General features: G+C 41.0%; 1 protein-coding gene across 1 annotated transcript in view; it reads left to right on the top strand.

Moving 5' to 3' along the window:
* The window catches only part of pou2f2a (POU class 2 homeobox 2a), a gene marked incomplete at both ends in the record, with an annotated part of 82,256 nt that extends 64,247 nt beyond the window's left edge, over positions 1-18,009 (top strand). Inside the window, 15 exons of the mRNA XM_079258877.1 lie at positions 1,215-1,280; positions 2,288-2,316; positions 2,965-3,021; positions 3,871-4,005; positions 6,412-6,687; positions 6,760-6,874; positions 6,948-7,039; positions 9,689-9,937; positions 10,023-10,164; positions 11,715-11,863; positions 12,902-13,099; positions 13,211-13,259; positions 13,721-13,859; positions 15,506-15,579; positions 17,636-18,009. Of these exons, the coding sequence (XP_079115003.1) occupies positions 1,215-1,280; positions 2,288-2,316; positions 2,965-3,021; positions 3,871-4,005; positions 6,412-6,687; positions 6,760-6,874; positions 6,948-7,039; positions 9,689-9,937; positions 10,023-10,164; positions 11,715-11,863; positions 12,902-13,099; positions 13,211-13,259; positions 13,721-13,859; positions 15,506-15,579; positions 17,636-18,009 (2,144 nt within the window). The remainder of the gene's footprint in view (positions 1-1,214; positions 1,281-2,287; positions 2,317-2,964; positions 3,022-3,870; positions 4,006-6,411; positions 6,688-6,759; positions 6,875-6,947; positions 7,040-9,688; positions 9,938-10,022; positions 10,165-11,714; positions 11,864-12,901; positions 13,100-13,210; positions 13,260-13,720; positions 13,860-15,505; positions 15,580-17,635) is intronic.
* Between the last annotated feature and the right edge of the window lie 5,268 nt (positions 18,010-23,277).

The raw sequence follows: 23,277 nt of genomic DNA, 5'->3' as shown, positions 1-23,277 counted from the left end.
GTTGGAAATCCACTCCAGTGTCTGCAGCGTCGTGAAGAAGAGGATCAGACGTCTGCAGCCAGCGAACCGTACGGAGTGCAGAAGATGACAAAATTAAAAATAAATACATGAAAATGACTTCATAAATAACTTGATTTGCTCATAAATTATACAAAAAAGGGGAAAAAAAATCATTTTTCCACTGAGAAACCTGATGTGACTTCATGAATTCATTTTTATTTTCTCATGTTTTAGTTTAACTTTGTATTAATAATCAAATTTATTTTATTTTCTACGTAAAAGTCAAAGCCAGGTTTGCTCCGCGGCAAATAGGAGAAATTAATGCAAAATTAAAACAGTTGTAAATTTATACAAACTGATGTCACATTTGATAGAATTCTCAGTGGAAAAACTTAATTTTTGTATAATTTATTGGCATATCAATGTGTTTATTGACAAATTCACTAAAAACACTAAAACGATCCACATCTTCCCAAACTGTTAAAAAAGAAATCTCATTCAAGGGAAACTGATGGAAATATGACTATTATCCAACTTTTCCCAGCAGTTGCTGCATATTTAAATTAGATTTATTCAGATTTTCTAAATAAATTGAAATTTATTTGCGGCGACTCTGGAAATAATCAGTTTAATACATAGTATGTTATATCATGTCAAATTTATTTCTAAAGCACGTTTCAAAACAACCTGATGCAACAGAGCAGATAAAATCACAAAGTCGACATTTAACTAAAATGAACCAATTTATCTAATTAAACAATAAAGCAGAAATATTATGAAATGGATCATTGCAAATTAATTTAGGTTTAGTTTACAAAAAAAGACTAAATATGATACAAAACTAGAGGAACAAGAAGGAGAAAAAGTTGAAAAATCTTGTTCGAACTTTTTCACATCGTTTGTCTAAAACAGCTTAAAAAATTATCTGGAAACTATAAATCATAAAAAAAACTGGAAACCCTTCAAAAATTAACTCTTTAAGGTCCACTCATCCAAAAAAATGCAAGAAATAAGAATAAGAGTCTTTATTTGTCTCTTTAACAACTGTAACATAAAAATAACATCTCTGTATTTAACATTTTTTCCTGTCTGATATGTAAAAATTGTGACGTAAACTTCTGCTTCTGTTTGGAGGCACCAATCAGATTGTGTTTACCTGCGATTTTACCTCACACACCTGACGGAAGTGTGTGTGTTTGTGTGTGTCGTTGCAGATATCAGGATGTCCAAAGGATCTGGGGAGGAGAATCCTGGAGCAGACTATCCAGGGGACAGTTCAGGTATCATCCATCAAAACAAACGAATTAATCCGAGTTCGGATTTCTGAACCGTTCTTCATGCAGTCAGATTCATGTGTGCAACAGTGCACTGGTTCCCAACCTGGGGTCCCCCAGAGAGCACTGGGGGTCCCTGAGACTGCGCAGAGCCGGTGGGATTTAAATGAAGACCATGTCCACACAGACGAGTTGAGGTGTAAGCAGTAAAACGGGTCAGTTCGGTTCTCCAGGTACCCGTCCTGCACCTGTCGGTGGAAATGGAGCTTAACTTTGCACCCTTTCATCATGCAGGAGTAAAGCCACTGTGCAGATGATTTGTCTTGATTTTTGGGGGGGAAAAAGATAAAAGTAAGGACAGGAATCAGCCAGAATGTAGCATTTATAGCGAGAAGCTGCTGATGAACGCAAAAAAACACCGTTTCAACAGGAGCTGCAGGGTGGCGCAAGAAGAGGGTCAATAACCCTTCATGCATGCTGGCCTTATAGTAGACACCTATTTACAAGCTTTTTTTCTTGCATATTAATTAATAAGGATGGTATTTTTGTAAATTAAACCCTTCAGTGGATGTTAGTGAGTCATCCAATACGTTTCCACTTACTGGAGAATAAATGAATATATGATATGGTTGTATATAATGTAATTAAACAATTACATCAATAAGAAAAAAAATACAGCTGTATTATATAGAAGATTTACATCATATATTATGATTATATATTATAAATATTTTTAGAGAACATTAAAATGAATTATAGTTCATGATAAATTCAAAATTTCACTGAAAAACAAAAAAAGTATCTTTGCACATGTCTGTAGAGGTAAAATGTTGTTTTTTTTAAAAAATGTTGGATTGTTTTTTATTAATTCCTGCATGAAAGGAAAATAAGTTGGGAACCGCTGGTGTGGAGCAGCAAACTGAAGTCGTGCTCTGCAGAGAAAAGTTGCCTCTTTAACAGACTTTAACAGACTAATACGTCCCATCTAACCAGTTTGTTCTTTTATTTTTCAGACTCTGACAGAAACAGTCCCGATGACCAGGTAAGTGTTTCGCTTCTCACACACTCTGCTTCTCCACGTCACTTAATTTCCACCCTTTATGCTGTTAATGATGATGGTTGAAGCAGCTGTCTGAACGGACACTGGCGCCCCCTGCTGGTTCGCATCTGTACTGTAGATTTTCCATCATCATCAGGTGAAGTGGCAACGAGGTGCATTTGCTGGCGTGGTGAAGCAGCGACTGCTCGGGCTGATCTTCGCTTTGCTTCTTGCAGATCTGAAAGTCCTGAAACTTCCCAGAAATAAAGCTTTTCTGCTTTCTGCAGTTTGCTTTAAGTGGTTTGAGGCTGTAAGTCCTGAACTCTGCAGAAAGTCTTGCTGTTTGAGAGGTTCTGAATAAAGAAGGGAGACAAGGAGTTACAAGTTGCCATGGTGATTCTGTGTCTGTACAGGACACGTTGATATATTTCTATTAATGAACTGTTTGATGAATTTTTAAGGCAGGTTAAAGAGACGTAAAACATCCAAATTAGTGTGTGTTGGTGTGTGATAAAGTCTGGTTCGTGACCTGCAGCAGCCGGTCCACTCTGCAGCTCGAGATCAGCTGCAAACCTGCTGATAAAGTTTACTTTAAAGTTTACGGCTGTGTGAATATGTGGGATTTATTTCCATCGTTTAATCTCACTGCAGATCCAGACGATGAAAAGCAGCCCCTACAGCCTCTCTCCACCGCCGGCTGGCAGCAAGGTGAGCCAGCTGCAGTGTGTGTGTGTGTGTGTGTGTGTTCAGTGTAAACCATGTCAACCGCTTCAATACCAACAAGTCAAAGGAGTCCAGATGTTATTTCTGCATCCATTCAGCATAAAAAGCACCAACAGAATCCACTATAGACGTGTGTGACTGCTGCAGTACTTCATACCAAATATGTAAAGTAGCTGTTGCGTGCACACCTGCCGTACGGTGGAGAAAAGGTGGGAACAGAAAAAGAGGAACAAGTGACAGTGAGTGACGAACATAAAGAGCAGAGTGCAGCCGTGATGGATGGGAAATGATAGAGCTGTTAGCAGGTAATGACAGCCATGGGTCAGAGGTCAGGAGCTTCTGGATTTTTCTGACACCATGAAAGGCAGAAAGATTGACTCGTCGTTTTGCAGATACTTCAGTCTGGGCAGAAAGTCCAAATTAGGAGAGTAGAGTGCTTTTCTTCCCTTGGATGGTCTCGCTTTTCGCCTTTTCTTCTGCTCCTCGCCTCTGTGAAAGCATTCGGGTGTCTTCCACCTCAGGTCGACGACGTTCAGCAGCTGCTGAATTTCTAGTAAATGAGGGTTTTTCCTGCAGTTTTCTGGTGGAGTAGTGCTTTAACTTGACTGCATGCAAAGGCTGCGAACACAGAGAAAGGTATTTTGTGGAAAACCTGTGATTTCAAGCTGAACACCTGCAGGCAAACTGGCATTTCCTCGCAGAAATGTGCTTCACATTTACACTTTGAGTGTGAAGTTATAAAACCTTCAGCTGGACGACTGGCGCCGCTCACATCCACTCTGAGAAACGACGCTGAAGGTTTCTGATTGACTCTAAATTTATCTTTGATTTCAGGGAAAGAGTGAAGAGAGCGCAGAGATCACACACAGCACTCCTCTTCCTGCTCCTCCAGCACCTCCTTCCCAGCAGCAGCAGCAGCAGCAACACCACCACACGCAGCTGATGCTTGCTAGCAGTCAGCTGGCAGGGGTGAGAATACACACTCACACACACCAAACAATCCAGAACATGCAGTTCTTCTGGAACAACAGCATCTTTTGGTCATTTTAGTTGCGTAATGAGCGTAAACACAGACAGGAGGTGTGTTTGTGTGCCCGTTAGCGCCACCGTCTTTGCATGTTGGAACTTGTTACTGTTCACACTGCAGGACCTTTCTTCCTTATGGAAGTTTTTTAGTCCCGGTGGGGTCACGGAGGTATCGATCCATCAGATTCAGCTCTGCAGACAAACGACATGATGTTTCACGCTGAAAACGTCAGAAAAATGTCCTTTTGATAAAGTTTAAACATGTTTTGCAGAGCTTCCTGTCTCATGCACCCATCGTCCTCAGCTGGAGCGAAAAGCCAATTTATGTCTGTTTTAAACGTTTTCATTCATTGCTGCCATCTTTCTTTTATATTGCCATAGTTAAGTCAGTTCATTAACAAGGGGGCGGTGCTGAATTCACTTCTTTTTTCTTTTTTTTTCCTTTGTTTTTGTCTTGTCCAGCATTTAAGCAAGCAGAATGATGGTCTGGATGCTGTGTTCTGCTGAGCAAATTTACTTTGCCAAGGGAAGCTTTGTAGATATAATGATCCCCTTGACTTTGTGAAGTTTATTTCTCTATTTATTTTAAGTTATTGTTTGCATTTTAGAGTTTGTACTACTGGACCGGACTGGAGAGGACAGAAGAGAGACACGAGAGACAGAAAGAGAAAGAAGAGAAAACACCTTATAGGGAAAGAGATAAAGAGAGATGAGGAAAAAAAACCTAAACAAACTAAAAAAAAAAAACAACCTATATATATATATGTATATATATATATATATATATATATATATATATATATATATATATATATATATATATATATATATATAATATATACGCACAAACACATATATGCACTCCCCAGTATGAATACATACACATACAAGCTAACTTTAGATTCATAGTAACTAAACTATGTGTCTAAAAAGTTCAATATAAATGAGAAACACAGAAAACTAGCTGCTGTTAGTGGATGAACCTGCGTGGCGTGACTGTGTCACATGCAGAACATACAGAGTGGAACGTGTTCAGAGAAGAGTGATCCTGCCAATGTGACCCCTCCCACATGAAGGCAGAGTTCACTTCTATAGTTTGGCACCAGTTGGTAGCATTAAAGACACATTACGTAACTTTTTTACCTTAAAACTCTGCATTGGATGGATGACACAGTGTTGTTGGATGACACAGTGACATCTATCATGTGCATTTCTAGAGCCGCTGTTGCTCAGCAGCGTCCCGAGACCGAGAAACTGACACTGTGCAACTTTTACATCATGACATGACGTTGCAGCAGAGTTTTTACTTCACGGTATAATAAGGAACTATCTGCTTTGAGCACACAACGTTGCTGATTCAGCAAAGAAATGCAGGAGATTAAAAGAGAGAAAGAGACAAGATCGTCTTCTGCTGGTTGGAGAGAGCTAACAGGTCTGGTAGGATGCAGGATGGATGCCGATTTAGCCGTCGCCTAGGGGCGCGGGACGGGAAGATGGTTTAAGTTCTGTAGCGTGTCTTTAATGCGCCACTATAAAGTCATTTACTACCATCTAAAAACACCAAAAGAAGAAGAATAAAAGCATGTTTTTACTGTTCTCAACTTCTTCTTCTGGTGCTTTTTATTTGGCGGTTTCTGTGTCTTCTTCCTGTTCGTCTTCTTCTCTGGTTTGTTCCTCTCTCTAGTTGTGTGCCAGCTAAACAACTCAACATTGCCCCTGTGATTTCCAGTGATATTTCCCAGTTTTCTGCATCAGGTGACAGACAGCTAAGCCTTAAAAACGAGTCAAATTAACCAAACGCGTAACCGACAGAGAAAACAGACGAAACTGTCAGCGTCTGTATCCATTGGGCTTTAACTCAGCATCTCCTCCTCTGCCTCCTGCTCGATGTGGTTGCTGTTTGACAACGTGCATGAACCTTACAGAACATATCCTGGAAGCTTCCACACAGCGATGAAGACCTCTCAACAAACACAACTTTATGCAAAAGTCAGGCTTCAGATATTGAGTGTGAGCTCGGCTCTGATAGTTAAATGTCCCATAATCTACCTGAGCACTTGAGGTCAACATGAAACGGAAATATTTCGAATGCACGGCCCGTAAAGCAGGTATCGCCCTGCAGAGAAATCCTTCAAAACGCGGTTTTTCCTGCAAAATGAAACTCCTGTAATTCCAGATAAATGTGAACTTTCTTGTTTGTCTTGCTCTGCTATCCTGCCTCCGTCTGCAGACCTATTTACAGCTGTGCTCTGCAACCCCAAGCCGACACCTCTCTGTGTTTTACCCAGCTTTTCTTGTCTTCACTGCACTCCTCAACTCTCTCCTTACCATCTTCCTCCTTCCTCCCAGCTTGCTGCTCTCCTCCCAGCTCAGCAGCAGCTGCTCCTCCAACAGGCTCAGGCTCAGCTGTTGGCCGCGGCCGTTCATCAATCGAACGCTGCCCATGCCGCTCATGCTGCTCACGCTGCCGCGCAGCAACAAGCCAACCAGCAGCAGCAACAACAACAGCAACAGCAGCAGCAACAGAACCCATCTCAGTCCCAGCAGCAGCCACCAACCAAACAGGAGCAGCAGATCCAAGCTCCACAGCTGGCCCTCTCACAGCCGATCCAGCTCACCGCACAGGTGCGACCGGCTCCGCTTCAACACGCTTTATAATCTCAAGCTGCTGTGGACTGAAACGCGTCTGTGTTGCAGGACATCCAGCAACTGTTGCAGCTCCAGCAACTGGTCTTGATGCCAGGTCATCCTCTCCAGTCTCCGGCCCAGTTCCTCCTGTCTCAGCCAGCACAGGCACAGCAACCACAGCAGGGTGAGGAAACACATGCAGTGTGTGCACATCAGCTGGTTATTCTGGTTTTTAACCAATTTCTCCTCTTTTCCAGGATTGCTCTCGACACCAAATCTGATCCAGCTACCTCAGCAGAGCGCAGGGGGACTTCTGACAAGCCCACCTCGCATGGGACTCCAAGCACAGGTGGGAAGTCTCCTTTGTTTCATTTAACCTTTATTTCACCTGTCATATCAAATAAATAAGGTAAGAACCTGTTTTATGACAAGCAACAACCTCCAACAGCATAGAAAGTCTCTTAAAACATGTTAAAAACTTAAAAAAGAAAAACAGAAATATTAGATAGCAGTAAAGGACTCATCTAACTGAATAGTTTTCCCAGACTCTGTAAGTCCAGGTTGAAGGTATTCCCCCCAACCTTGGTTCTGATGTAAGGAACAGATAACAACAAGGCCGCTGTTCTGTGGTTTTTTTTTTCTTTGGTTGTGCTTCAAAAAAAGAAAAAGGTTTTCACACTTACAGGGATGGAGCTAGAAAGAGGGGGCAAGGGTGGCTTTGTCCACCTCTGAAATCTAATTGGACCCACCAGTTGTCACCTCAGGTTATTTGACAGGTCGCCAAAGGAGGAAGATAGAAACATATTCTCCAGACCAGCATGGATCACCAGTATCACTACACCAGCTTCAAGTACAAGTTCGCTCATTTTTAACCCTTTAAAGAGGCAAAAAGTGAAATCTTTTCATCACAAGTTTGTTCTTGTGCACCACTTGTAGACCAAATCAAAGTACCATGAGTCACACCTCCATTTACCTCTTCTTCCCTCTCGCCTCGTCTGCAAACGTGCAGAACATCACTGTTTTATGAAACATGCGAAAGTAACTTATAATGTTTGTATAGTTACCTGCAGGAGAATAAAAGCTATCTCCGAGTAAAACTGCAGCCCTACTCGTCCTCAGGTGAACATTTTGTTCTGTTTAGCGCCATTTGGCTTTAAAAATAAGGGGCGACATTGCTCGCTTGCTTCAAGAGAAAGAGGAGGCAGCATTTCACATGAACGTGCGGCCAGACCAGCTGATAATAACGCAGCTCGAGCTCAACACAGAGAGATTAAATTACACTTCTCGTCCTTCACATAGCAATTTCTCCAGCATTTAATCAAACTGAATGATTTTCTGGATGCTGTGTTATGCTGGGAAAATTTACTTTGCCAAGGGAAGCATCATAGATATAATACTCCTGATATTCTGGATTCTTATTTTATTTTTCTATTTATTTTGCATAATTGTAGCATGTACATAGTCATTTTTCTAATTCCTTTAATCCAGACATGTTGTCACCACACTGCTCCTTTAATTTCCACTTATTGCACTTTTAAAATATTGACATGTGGCTGCACAGTTTTAAACAACTATCGCTGTGATGTAAAGTCAATAACCCTGCTAGCATGAAGTTCATAGTAGTGCTAAGCTAGTTATATGGCAGCACTATATTAGTTTAAGGATAATGTGGGGAAAGTATGTCATATTTAGCTTTCAGTGAGTGTATATCAGGACTTTAAGTCAACTTAGTTGATCAACATTTTGACACTGAAGCTGAAAATAATCTATAAAGATGCTCTAAAGTGCCTTGGTATCAACGTCAAGTAGCGCTGACTAAGCTAGCACCTGAGGTTAGCAAGGCTGCTAGTTGGTTTTAAGTAGCTACACATGAAAATGTGTGGATTTATATCCTCAGTTTGATTTTATAAGCTCTTGGAAGATATAAGAATGATGAGAAATGAAGATATTTGATTTTTTTTTGTAAAGAGGAAGAACACAGATCAGAGTGTAATCCCAGGTCCAGTATCAGCAGCCAGACATGGAGCTAGCCAGTCTACCACCAGCACTAACAGTAAACCAGCGGTACCAGTGGGATGTGTGAATCCACCTGAATGAGTTATGTAGTTGGGACATTTATAAATTAAAGATCAACATCATAAAGATTCAGTAAAAATGTAAATAAAATCAGTGTTTTCTGAGCTTGTAGTGGAAAAACAAGCATTGTCTACAAATCCTACCTCAGTTTAAGTTTTATGAAAACATTTTCAATGTGACATATAAAATATCCATCCTGATTCCCAGATAATTTGTTAACGGCTCCATTTTCTCCCCATGAGATGATACTATATCAGGAATATGTGAAGCCTCGGTTTTACAATGGAAAAACTCTGTTTTGTCTCAATTCAAAACCGAATTCAGCTTGAAAATTTGCAAAACTTAAAAAGCAGATTGTGATTCTTGTATGCATTCATTAATGATGGAGGAGGACAGCGTAAGTTGCGTAAGGCTCATTGTATGAAGGAGGTTTTCTGCAACACAAATACAAGCTGAGTCACACACACAGACATTTTCTGTAGCAGGACACCGGTGTGAAGAAATACACCTGATTTTACAGCTTAAATGACTTTATTTTGTAACAAAAAGCTGACATCTGCTGCAGCAGCCTGTTTGCTTATTATTCAGAGGAAGCTGCTTAATAAAAATGTATGTTTCCATGGATCCATAGACCCATTGGTCTTTAAGTATTCACCCATACCTCATCTCATATCCTCATCTTTTATCTAACATTATGCATGAATGCATCCTCACATATCCACACATCTTTATACATTTATGGGAAATCGTCTGCACACAGCAAGACACGAAGCATCACATATCACATATTATTTACGCTCAATAAGTTGGTTTGTTTAGGCTTGCAGGGTCACAGCTTTGACACACTTTTCATTTCTTGGGCCTCACATGCTCAGCATAAAATTGCTTGAGTGAAACACATGTTCCTTTCCTGATGTTGCAGAGGGAGAAGAGCAGCGATGCCAGAAGCAGCAGCGGCGGCGGCGGCTCTATAGCCGCCAGTGGAAGCAGCGGTGTTACATCTGGTGGAACCACCTCTGCATCCAGCAGCGCCATGGCTTCCTCTTTAACCTCCGCTCTGAATCCAGGCGCTCAGGTGGCTCACATGAGCGAGGAGCCCAGCGACCTGGAGGAGCTGGAGCAGTTTGCTCGCACGTTCAAACAACGGCGCATCAAGCTGGGATTCACGCAGGTAAAAAGATGCTGAACAGGAGGGTTTTCCGGCTGAGGTGGGAGCGTAGCTGCTTGGCGTGACACTGAGTATCTGTCTTTCGCAGGGCGATGTGGGTGTGGCGATGGGGAAACTGTACGGCAACGACTTCAGCCAAACCACCATCTCCCGCTTCGAAGCTCTAAACTTGAGCTTTAAGAACATGTGCAAGCTGAAACCGCTGCTGGAGAAGTGGCTGAGTGACGCAGGTGAGCCCCTGATACCTGTCAGAGCAGGTCTGCATAGTTCAGCTGGATCTCGCTGCTCTCTGGCAGGCAGAGCGATGCCTGGAGGAGGGCAGGGGGGAGACACCGGCTGGGATTTTTATCATATTATAAACATTCTAATGAAATTAATGCTTAAAATTTTTTGTAAATGCATCAGAAATGCCATTGAATGTTAATCACATGTCAAAACAGGCTGCGGTGCGGATCTTTATTCTGTTTCATGGCAAATTTATAAGAAATCTCTGTGCATCTGTGTTGTGTGTGAAACTACACAGTTTGTCCTGAAGGTGAAGCTTAATTTATAAGCTAATGTACCTCAGAGCTGGTGAGGGAGACAGTAACAGATAGAACGCACCACTCTGTGACGTCAAATGAACACCATAGACTGGACGTGAGAGATGGACAGAGCAAATGCTTAAATGGAAACAAAACAGCTGAAATTGAAAACAGTGATAATAAATAAAACATCTATAAAAAATCATTACAATATTTTCTAATTCTGAATCAATAGAAATATTTATTTTAAAAAGCAAAGAAATATGATAAAATAATACATATTACATCACAAATAAACTAATGTTTGGAGAAAAATCCTTTAATGTTTCCGCTCCAGTCAGGTGTTTTCTGTTCCTCTCAGTCAGACTTCTGCACCTGTTGACAGGTATTTTGTCCCACTGTTCAACAGAAAAGTGCTCGAATTTGTCCAGGACCAATTTGTTTGTTTGTTTGTTTGTTTTTTATTCTTCAACTCAATTGAATGAAAAGTCGCCTATGTAACTTAATTATGATTTAGCTCATTTTTAGTTATTGTTCCTCTTTGCAGTCTCCAGTTATTTGAGCGACTGTTGTAAATTCAGCCTTTTCTTTAATGAAAGTGTGTGAATACATCGAGGATGACTGTATACATAGATTATCTCCGCCGCCACTGCATATTATCTCTGCAAAGGAGAACTCTGATGACGGAAATCAGAGCAAAAATGTGAGATTTTAAAAGCTGGTCATTTTGCCACAGTTTGTCATCATGTTGGCAGTTTGTGGACTTCATCGGGTTTTCCAGGGTTCAGCATCCAGAAGAACTTTAATATAAAAGGTTTAAAACATCAACAATGTATTTTATTTCAAAATAACTGGAAGAAAGTTTCTGTAAATTTCTTCTGGTTACATGACAGCATTTTATTCAGTCATTTTTGTCAACATTTGCTTATATTGAATCAGACATAACTCTCATAATTTGTTATGAAAGTTCTGAAACTGTTTACAGTTAAATAAAGTTATAAAACAATCAGGTTTTGATTAAAAATGATTTTAAAAAAAAATAACTGGATATGGAATTTCTTTATATCTGTAAAATCTGACATTTCCACTCCAGTCATCGCCACATGCACCAAACTTGGCCTTTTTTTAATTTAAATCTGAGGCCTTTAAGACAAAAACATTTTTTAAATTAATATTCTTAAGTCAGGCTGTTACGATTGTTTTCAGAATACCTGGGTTTCCAGACGTTTGCCGACGTTTATCATGTTTTCCTCCAGAAACCATGGCTGTGGACAGCATGCTGCCGAGCCCCTCCTCCCTCTCCTCCCCCATGCTGGGCATCGAGGGTCTACCCGGACGCCGTCGGAAGAAACGGACCAGCATCGAGACCAACGTCCGCGTGATCCTGGAGCGCAACTTCAGCTCGGTACGGGGCGGGCCCAAACGGTGTTCCAGATGAAAAATGTCTGGCAGGATCAGCATCCATCTTTATACGTTACTGCAGGTTTTACAGGGAAAATTAAGAGTTTTATTTAAATAACATTTTTACACTGATTACGTCCAACATAAAAATATAAAAAAAGATCAAATTGTCAAACGTTAAACTAATCAAATAAAACTCATTCATTTTATTTTCCCTTCTGAATTTACCAAACTAATTTTATTTTTAAATATTCATTCAACCCAAAATTTAAAAGAAATTATGACAGAAAAAAAATATTAAGTTGTTGAGCTTAAAGAGAGGTAACTAATAAGAAATAGCTTATTAATTTATTTACCTTTTTTTAATTTCCTTTTTTTATGTTTAATGTTTATGTTCTATGTATTTTCATTTTTTTAACTTTAAATAAATATCAATAAATTAAGTAAATATCAATAAATATTTTAATAAACTTTTTTGTATATCATAATAAGAAATATTGTAATTTTAGAACACAAAAGGAGTTAATATATTGTTCATTAGCTATAATAATCAGCTGATATTTTAAAAATATTTTAATATTTTTACTCTTTTAAAAAAATCATGTTTATTTTCTCTTAATAAATTTATTTATTTTAAAACTCAATAAATATATATTTTTAAATGCTATACCTTTATTTAAATAACTTTTTTGTATTTAGGTAAAAATGAACATAAAATTTATTTCAAAACAATATATTGATCAAGTAAAGCCCGTTGTTGTTTTAATTTATTTCCCCTTTTATTATTTACCCTATTTTTTAATATTTAATTTACTTTTATATAAATTTTAAAATAGATATAAATGTAAATAAATTAATAAATTATAATTATGATTGCAGTGCATATTCAAGTTAATATTTATGTTTTATTTTTTGCTTGTTAATTAAGAACTATTTATTTATTTTAGTGAAGAATTATTTAAAACTATTTAAAAAGAAAAGTGCCATAACCCCATGACCCCGGCGCTTCAGAGCTCCTTCATGTGAGTCGTTTCCTCCTCAGAACCAGAAGCCGACATCGGAGGAGATCCTGCTGATGGCGGAGCAGCTCAACATGGAGAAGGAGGTGATTCGTGTTTGGTTCTGCAACCGCAGGCAGAAGGAAAAGCGCATCAACCCGTCCAGCAGCACCACCCCTCCCCTCCCCAGTCAGATTTCACCTGTGGTGACGCACAAAGCGCCCTGCTACAGCCCGCACATGGTACGTGCCGCCATGGAATAAACAAGCCCCTCCCACTTTTAACTGTGTGACTTCAGAAGCTGAGTTGATGTTTGTTGGACGGCCGGCTGGACTTTTTCTCTCTCTCTCCAGATATCGAGTCAGGGTCTGTCCCAGGTCACCACCAGCCTCAGCACAACAGGTGAGCTGTAATTACTCTGCTTCTGGTTGTGTTTCTGGACCCAGAGGTCTGTCACGGGAAGATTAAACCGAACAAGCTGATATGTCTGATTCTTCTGCTTTGATGAAACACTGAAGAATCATCACTTTAAAAAATGTTTTCAGCAAAACAGAGACAACAACATGGAGGCGCTGCTGCCATCTTGAGTTGTTTACCTCCTTGACTCATGACTCGTCCTGGTGATTTATAGATGGCGGCGGCAGCATGAGCCGTCTCAGGTGTCACAGATATGAACGATGATCTGACGGTAACAAACACGGCTGCAGATTTATTGGCCCGTGTGGCGTCCAGCCTCACAACTCTCTGCAGACTGAAACACTGAAAAAGCTCCGACTGCTGACGAAGAGCGCCATCGCATCAGCAGAGCTCTTCAGTACGGTCACATCATCATCATCATCATCATCCTCTTTCTTCCATCTCAGGCACCAGCTTGTCACCGTCGGTTTCCTGCACCATGACTCCAGTCAGCTCGGCCGCCATCTCCTCTTCTGTGACTCCGCCTCCTCATAGCACAACCAGCCAAGCCCCGCCCACCCTCGGGACAGCTGGCCTCAACACTGGGTGAGTGTCTGGAAGGCCACAAAACCAGATTTCAGTCCCGGAAGTTTAAAACATCTCGTTAGCGTACGTTAAGTAGTGTGTTCTTGTGACATAAAAGTAAACCTGCAGTGGAGAATTTTTACATCTCTAGCTAAACAAACAAAGTGAACGCAGGGTTTGTTGTTGCTGAGGAGGCTTGTAACCATAGCAACCATAGGAGAGAAATGAGAAAGAAGCATTAAGAAGTAGTTTTAGATGATTCGTACGATGTTACATTCAATACAAACATGTTTAATAAGCTGATGGAGATGCTTCAAGTCAAAACTATTCAGCAATTTAGTGAAATTATTCATTTTTTTTACTCTGATTTAGTTTTGTTACATTAAAACCTGTTCTTGTTTTATCTTTTTATGGTAAATGTAAGATACAAGCGTAAGCAATTTGGACCCTTAATGTCTGATTTTATTTACAGGTCTTTATAAACAAAGTAAAAGCAGGAAAATAATCAGGAAAAATAAAATGCTATTAAATATTAGATAAATTAATAACGATTAAACCCCGAAAAACCACTTCTGAACTTTTTCTTTTTTTTTTTTTGTGCTCTTTTTGCATATTTAGTTATATATTATTCATTTAATCAAATCAAACTTAATTTGTATAACACTTTTCTTGCTTAAAAAAACAATACAAAGTTCTTCCCCTAATAAAACAATTTACATCAGATAGATAAAACACACACACACATACATCTATAGTCCCCTTAACATCCACCCACAACCACCCTCACCCGTGTCCTATTGGCCCCTATAACAGGTAAAAGAAGACGAAAGGCCTGGTACATGTGTATATTTATTTACTACGGCTGCTTCAGGAGAGACTTTAGGACGTCTGTGATGCAATCTGAGGATTCCTTCAGCAGCTAGCTGCTACCTTGAAGCAGTAGAGAATAAAGACTCTCAGCCATGATGATACAAAGTCTGTACGAAGTAGCAGCGACAAAATAGCACCTGCGTAACTCGCAACCAGCTCTCATTACGCTGTTGACATGCCTTCTCTGATTGGCCGATTGTATGTCTGCCAGATGTGAAATTAAGACGAATCTACTTAAACTTAAACATTTTTTTAAAAAGTAATAAAATCACTGGATGGAATTTTGCCAAAGATGTGAACGTTTCTATTGACTTGACATAGATTTACTAAAAATATTGACGTGTAAATTAATTGGACGAAATAGTCTGAGCCGTTTAAGCAGAGTTTGCAACGGAGACGAAGGATGAGTAAATCTGCTCCCGAGGGACCTTTTTTTTATTCAGATGAAGTTAAAAGTTAAACTTCCTCACATCTTATCATCCACTGCATTAACCAGACCTGGAAACAACCTTAACACGACTCTATCTTGTGAAGATGGGATGTTGTCCAACGAATCTTTGGTGTTTAGATGCTGTTGCACAGAACGGCGACACGCACGTCCATCACAACACGTCTTAGCCTGAAGCAAGCAGGGAATATGAATGCTAATAGATTAGAGCAGCAAACTTTTAGGCTGGAATTACTGGATTTAGATGATTTAACTTGAAATTTGTTTCTCTACATGTGTGAATGTCTGCATGTGTGTGTGTGTGTGTGTGTGTTTGTGTGTGTGAACTTGCGGTCCATCCACATTTCAGGAACACAATGATGGGAGTAAGCACAGGGATGAACCAGGCCCTCATTGGCAGTAATCCCCTGGCTACCATGCAAGGTGTGTGTGCCTGAGTGCATGTGCATGCATGCACCCCCCCCCTTCCCTCCCCATTATGCCTCAGTCCTCGCAAGTCTCCATTTCTAAAGACCACTTTCTATTTCACCCTTCATCCACTCTGTCCAAAATGAATTTCCCTGCAAAGCCTCAGAGGAGCGTCGCCGTCAGCAAGCCTGCACACACTCCTCCTCCTCCTCCTCCTCAGCACAAACTTTTTGAATCGCTCAGTACGGTGAAAGATTCAATTTCATTCTCATACAATAGTCTACTATTATCAAGAGGTGACAAGGGGCCCTTATGGCAAAGCTTAGGAGGCCAAGTCAGCTTACAGTAAACAGACGGACACAATCCCCTCCGTCACAATATCCAGACCTGGTGGCTAAATAACTAGTTTCCACTCAAAATTCCCCGTTTTCAGTGAGAAAATCTGCTGCCAAATCAATTAGGCTTCACAAATAAGCTGCGCTTTGAATCCGTCACGTGCTCCATCTGCCGATAGCGCCACTTCACATCTTTCTCTCCCGCTCTGTTCAGCGCCATTCAGGGCCGGCGTCCTCCGGGCCATGTGTTGATGAGGAGGATACAGTCTGTTATGGAAACTGCAGCTCTGGCGCTGTCGCCTCTGATGGAGTTTTAGGCTGAAGGAGGAGAAGAAAGATGAGGCTCGATGAAAAGACAGGGTTGAAATGAAGTGTTGACAGTAGAGCGTTGCAGGTTCGGCCCCCCCTCTGGGGCCAAACATGCTGCAAATGTTTACAGTCGCGGAGCTGTAACGGACAGAAGTGTTTACAACGGATCCAGCAGTTGGCTGAGAGTTAATCTGCTGCGTTTGGCAGAAAAGTGATGGGATGTCATCTCATGCAGCGTTACGAAAAGAAACACAGCTTATAGCTGAAATAAACCTTTTTAGGCCACTAAATGCTTCATCAGACATGTTGCTGTTGATGTCTGCAGTAAAACATACACAGACCACAGGAGACACGCTTCATGCATGGCCATATACAGCAATCAATATCCAGCATCCATAAATCTATCTATAAATTAGTAAATATAAACAAAAGCAGTCAGTTTGCATAAACTACTAACAAATATAAACCCTACATTTCCAGAAAAGTTGGGAAATTTGGGACAATTTACCTTACAATTGCTTCTTTCAACTTGTTTTCATTAGTTATAGAAATTTAAAATGACATCCTGGGAGGAGACATCACACTGATGGGAGCATACGTCCCTACAACATACCAACATGGACCTTTGCATCATCATGCAGATGAAGTTCTTCATGCTTGGAGACACTGATGCTCCCCCCGATCAGGCTGGATGATCCCTCTCATCTTTGGTACATAGAAGTAGAAGTCACTTTATCCAAAAGCAGCTGCATTGTGGAACAAGTCTCCCCTGTCTTATTGTCCATCTGAGAGGAGCTAGTGTCCAGAAAACTCTATGTACAGGTTTTCTGTAGTATTCCTGAGCCTTTAGACTTTTTAAATATCTTTCTCTATAGATGCAGACAGACCAAAGTTCTGCACAACCTTGCATGGAAAGAACATCTTTTTCATGGAGTTTGAAAAAAAAAACCTAAACCATGGCCCATCCTTGCTTTAAACACAAGTTCTTTTGTGAATGCTCCTTTTATACCCAACCCTGGCACCCTCACTATCACTAGTTTCCTATTTATCTGTTGTTCTTTTCTACTTCTACATGAAATTTTTGACAAGTGTTAAATTAACTAAATGAAGATAAAAGTTCTTGTTTCAGTTTGGAAAACTGACCATATTTTCTGCTAATGGGATTCATGCAGCGACGTTTAGTTTAGTGTGAAAATGATCAGATTTACGGATGAATTGATGTTTGAACCGTTTAGATGCTCAGATCCTACTTTCCATTTGTCAGTCAGCTCTCCTTGCTTCACTGTCTGGGGTTGAAATGTTTTCCTTGTTGTTCCTGATCACTGACTTCCTGTTACTTCTCTCCCTCTTTCCTTCCATCCTTCATCCTTCCTTCTGAAACCTTTGTCTCCTTGTCCTTCATCACGTCATCCGTCCGTCCGTCCCAGCGCTGGCAGCCAGCAGCGGTCAGCTGCCCATCTCCGGACTGGAGGGGACAACGGGTCACATGCTCCTGGGCGGACCTGGAGGTCCAGCTGTCCCCTCCTCCCTTCGTCCATCTCTCTTCCTCAATCGCCCTGGCCTCCTCCCAATGGTGACCGGCTCCATGGCAACAACCTCCACGCCCCCTGCCATGGGACTGGTCAGCAGCAGCGGGGGGTGCGGCCCTAGACCCTCCTTCTGCCAGTCTCCATCCACCGGCAACCTCATGAGCCCCACTTCATGCCCAGAGGAGTCCGCGTCCCCATGCTCAAGCCCCGCCTCTTTCTGTTCCTTCAGCGAGGCCTCACCGCCCCCCTTGGGAGGCGCCATGGCCGAGTGATCCCCGACTGACAGTCAAAGTATCCAATTAGAGCAGGAGGAGGAGGAGGAGGAAGAGGAGGAAGCAGAGCGATCGGAGCGGAGCTTTAAAAATCAAATCTACAACCTCGCCTTTCAACCAAAGCCATCTCTCTGTCTGATCCATCTCTGGCGTCGTCTCTTTCTGCTCGCCTCCCCGCTGACGTCTTCTGATGCCAAAAATATATCCGGACGGACGAGGGGAGGAGGCACAGAGAGAGGGGGACGGAGAGGATAGAGAGAACTGCAGAACGAAGCGGGGACATTTGAAACCAAATAATGATCTACAGCTGGAGAGGCGGCACTGAGGAGTGTTTTTGCTCGGCATCGGAGAAATGAACACCACGCTTTTTAAAGCTTGGAGAAGAAAAAAAAGACAAAAAACAAGTGGATGAGGGCAGGGATGAAAACTGAGACTGTGTGAGGAATGGGAGGCAACAACAAGACTTGCTCAACAAGCCCAGAGTTTCATGGTGCCAACAAAAGCAAAAGAAACAAACCAAAATCTCCAAATACCAAAAACTGAAAACCAAAAAAAAAAAAAAAAGAGACAGAAAAACCAACAAACGGAGAGAAAAGCTTTAGATCAAAAAGACTTGTGCATCCTGATCCAACTGGGGTCAGGTTAGAACTTCATAGCAAACATTTTCCATCTTTCTCTGCATTGATTTTCCCATTTTCACCTTCAGACCAACAAACATCTATTTTTCTATGATTTTATACCCACATCTCTTTATGTTGGACAGCTGATCCCACATGCAGGATATCTACCTACCTCTCTTCACAGCTGTACAGCGATCAGCCCACCTCACACCCCACCAGACACTGTTTATTTCACTGAGCCTGGAGGAACTGACGGGCGAGGTTTCCCACCAGAACCGCCGGAAACGTCAGGTAGAACGCCAGACCACGGCAACCGTAGTGCAGAAAAAAGCTTTCCAATGAATTCCTCGGCTTATTTTTAGTATTTACTACGTCATTCTAGGAAGATATGGGTTAAATCTACATGATGGTTATTCTAAGTTTTTCTTTCTTTTTTTTGTCTTTTACTAAATAATCATCATCATTATGTTATTGTCGTACACACCCATACCATCGTCATCGTCATCCTCAAGACTGCTCATCTACCACCAGACAGTCACTCTTGGATACCAAAGCATCGCCTCTGGCAGCGTTGTCTCCAGATTCGCCCCGGAGACGAGTGTACAGACAAAACCTCAGCAGTGTCAAAGGGAAAACACACACACACACGTGCACACACATGCATATACCACAAACATAAGAAAGAACAAAACCAAAAAAAGGAAGAACAAAAGAAAGAGGTGAAGCAGCGGCGTTCCCCTTACTGCCCCCAAACCCCTGCCCTCCACCTCCCTACCTCCCTCCCATCTGCCCCTCTCCTTTGTCTCCAAAGATCAGATCAAAGGGCCAAAAGAAAAACGAGGAGAAGAAGAGGAGGATGAGGAGAAGCGGTCAGCAACAGAGGAGCCAAAGGTTTGAAAAGCTGCAGGGAGGGGCACGAGGATAAAGAGGAGGAGACGGAAAAGAAGGAGGAAGAGGTGCGCTGGAAGCAGCGGACCAAAAAAAACAAAACAAAACCAAAAAGTAAACCGAAACCAAAAGCTACTTCTACTGCTACGAGTTATGTACGAGTGACTGAACTGTAACCAAACCAAATACAAACAAAGAGGGGGGAGGACGAGGGAGGAAAGGGGTGAGTAAGCCCCGTCTGTTTGTCCGTCTTTAACTGTGAGTGCTGTTGTTGTATCGACAGACAGAACGACTCCCTCCCTCCCCCTGCCGACGACCTCGGCTTTGTTCTCACTTTCTTTTCCTGGATGGATAAAATAAGGAATAACCTCATCAAACTGAGAATATCTATATTTTTGTTCTTTTGCTTTCCATCGTGTGTCTGTTCCCGACGTACGGATCTGTCTTCTTGCTTTTTACTTATTACACTGTTGGAAGGAGGAAGGGGTCGGGTTGGGGGGGTCGGGGAGGTGACGGGTCCGGCGACATGTTGCCTATTTTCATATCTCGTCTCTTCGGTTGTGCTTCAGGGTTTTTTTTTGTTTTGTTTGTTTCAAGCTTGGAAATAACTGTGAAAATGTAGCTTCCAAGGTACAAATATATACATATAAATATATAAGAAAAAGCTTTTCAGTCCATCCAGAATGTTCCGTGTGAAAAAGCCAAAACTGAAAACCAAAACTTTTTAGAAACAACCGAACCAAATAGAACCAAACCAATGCACAAGCTGTGTGCGTGTGTGTGTGCGCGCGTGTGTGTGTGAGAGAGAGAGAGAGAGAGCATGCGTGTGTGTAAACTGTAAAGCATAAATCTGTTAGAAATCATCGGGATTATGTTTGACTGAAATGTCGACCCTTTTGGCTAAAAACGTGTTTCCATAGTTTTCCAATCACACTGATAATTCGATCGTATCCTGTAGAAGCTGGAAGGATCAACCCAACGCTGAAATGCAAAAACGTTTTCGTTTGATGGGTTTTAAAGTAGAATTTAAAAATAATTTTTCCTCACTGGAAGCTAAATTTCATGAAGAACCAACCCTGATGGGTCGGTGTGTCCAATCGTTTACATGTCCCAGCCTGCATGCCCATGTGGGGCCCATACGGGTTCAGTTTGGCTGCAGATCAGGGTCCCACGTGGGTTCGTCCCCAGTTTCCACTGTGGCTTCACATGCTTCTCGGATGGCTTTCAGGTTGGTTCTGACTGGTTTTCAGCTGGTGGTTAACTTCAGAGAAACACATACATAAATAGAGCTTGTATTTTTTATAGTAGCTTGTAAACCCGTGATGTCAGATGGACGATGCCCAACAGAAAACACAGCAAGCCCTGAAAATTGACCAAAACGTTAAATATGACCCATAACGACACTTTGAAACCACTGGTTCACAACTTAAAAAGTCCCTTAATGGAACTACCAAGCCATGAACCCCCGAGTCCTGAAACCATCCCGGACTCACCACAAATGATGCTTTTTTTTCTTTTAAAAAAAAAAAAATGGGGGGATGAATTATCTGAACTCTGGTGTTTTATTAATAAAATGCTGGAAAAATCAGGTAACCATGTTAGACAGGAACTGTTCCACTAGTACAGGTCCACTTACCTCACTAAACCAGTTACGTCCATTTAAAGAGAAATTTCATCTCAAAATTTACCATATTTAGGGGCGTGTCCTTTTGATTGACAGATACATGATATCCCGGTCCAAGAGGGAGGAATGTAGAACAACCGCAGGCGCGGCCAAATAGGTGCTTTTTTTATATATATATATTTGGATTATGGAAAGCAGATTTTGATTACCCTATTTAATAATTTTACGTCCCAGTTTTTTAAAAAATAGCCTTTTCAGGCTCTCTAAACATCCAAATCATGAAAACCTTAAGTGGATGCACCTCAACTCGTCTCCATGTGGACGTTAATTCTAACAATAACAGACTCTGTACAGTCAGAACCTCGCGAACAGACATGTCGTTCCCAAACTGTTTGAACCGCAATCCCCAAGATAACATGCTGCCTTCCATGTGCCGTAAACTGGGCTGAATTCAGATTATTAAAATAACTTCTGTAATAATTTAAATTGTCTAATGCTAAATATAAAGCTTAAAAACTGTCCGTAACTTCATAAATAAAGTGGATAAAGTGGGTTATTTTTGGTGGATTCAGTTCACTAAAACTGAATCAAGCAATTCAATTGGATTCAAATTCAGTAATAACTTTGTTGTTTATGCCTTAAAAAAATTAATCCATTAATTCCACAGAATAATCTCTGTGCATCAACCTGCTAACTTTGACAACCCTAATTAAAAATCACAGATTTACTAGATAAAATAGGTAAGATCACAGAAACAAACAAGAATAAAGTAGGATGTGCAGTCTTGTAAATATATTTGATTATTTTAAACCATAGATCATCAAGGTATTACGTGGAGATGAAGACAAACATGTATATTACACGTGTTCTTTTAAAACTGGGTCCATCCTTCACGTTCAATCAGATTCAATTGAAATTTTCATTTGTCAGTTTTCTGGGCAAAAACGTGAATTTTTTAAATTATATAATAACTTAGGTTGACGCCAAGCCAGCAAAAATAGGAAATATCTAAATTAAAGTGTATATTTTCTTTTCGATCGTCTTCACAAGCATTTCTAAGAAAAAAAATACAATTTCATTCCCTATTTCCTAATTTTCAGGATTATTTTTTTTCACTCTAAACTCTACAGGGAGAAACACTTGTTCGGCTTGAACCGGTTTGATCCAGTTTCATCTGGTTTGAACCGGTTTAACATTGCTCTCAAGCCATTTTCAATATCTGTGCGACTGGAAAACATGGAAACAAGCACTGGGTTGAAACCAGCAACAAGCTTTAACTTAAATGGACACAAAAATGAAGGCAACCAGTGATGATGATGATGATGATGTGAGGTTGGGGGGAGGGGCTTTTAGGGGGGAGGGGCCAGACATCTGAAACCAACTAAAGGCTGATTACGACCACTTTTCGAGGGAAGTGTTAGTTCTTCTAGATTTTGTAGGAGGAAACGAGCGACGTTGACCTGCTCTGACTTGTCGCTGATGTTGAGAGGCTGAGACTTTTATCCGTTCACCCAGACCGAAGACGACCATTTACGAATCAAAAGCTTTAAAACTCCCATGGGCTCCTTGTTGGGGGAAAAATGTATTTATTGTATGAGGGAGGTGTCTGCTTTTTGGAGGGGGAGGGAAAATTACTGTGTATTTTATGAACCTTTTTGTCTCTTACTTAATTTATTGATTATTTATGTATTTATTGGATTCTATTTAAGTCTTTCTTGATCTTTGTACTTGTTTTTCAGGGGTTGTTGTGAAGCGTGTACCTGCAGAGAGAGAGAGAGAGAGAGAGAGAGAGAGAGAGAGAGAGAGAGAGAGAGAGAGAGGTGATGTTGGGGTGGAGACAAAAAGATGCCAAAAGAATGTTTCAAACCAAAACCAAACCTGCTGACTGTTGTTACCTGATAGAGAGACAGAGAGAAAGAGGAGAAAGTGTGACGGAGGAATGTTTTTACATTTACAATACAGACTTTAATAAACTTTGCTCTCCAGCTTTGTGCATTTTTGGACCTTTTGCATCACTTTCAGCCTTTTATGCAGCTGTTTTGTGCAAAAAGTCTAAAGTTATGAGCTTTTTATAAGAATATCCCCACAATGGTTGCTTAAAGGCAAGCTTAGCTTGGCACAACCTGAACAAAAGGT

Source organism: Telmatherina bonti (assembly GCF_933228915.1).
Source record: "Telmatherina bonti genome assembly, chromosome: 19".
NCBI lineage: Eukaryota > Metazoa > Chordata > Actinopteri > Atheriniformes > Telmatherinidae > Telmatherina > Telmatherina bonti.
The sequence above is the reverse complement of the archived record's forward strand: the minus strand, read 5'-3'. Positions and strand labels throughout refer to the sequence as shown.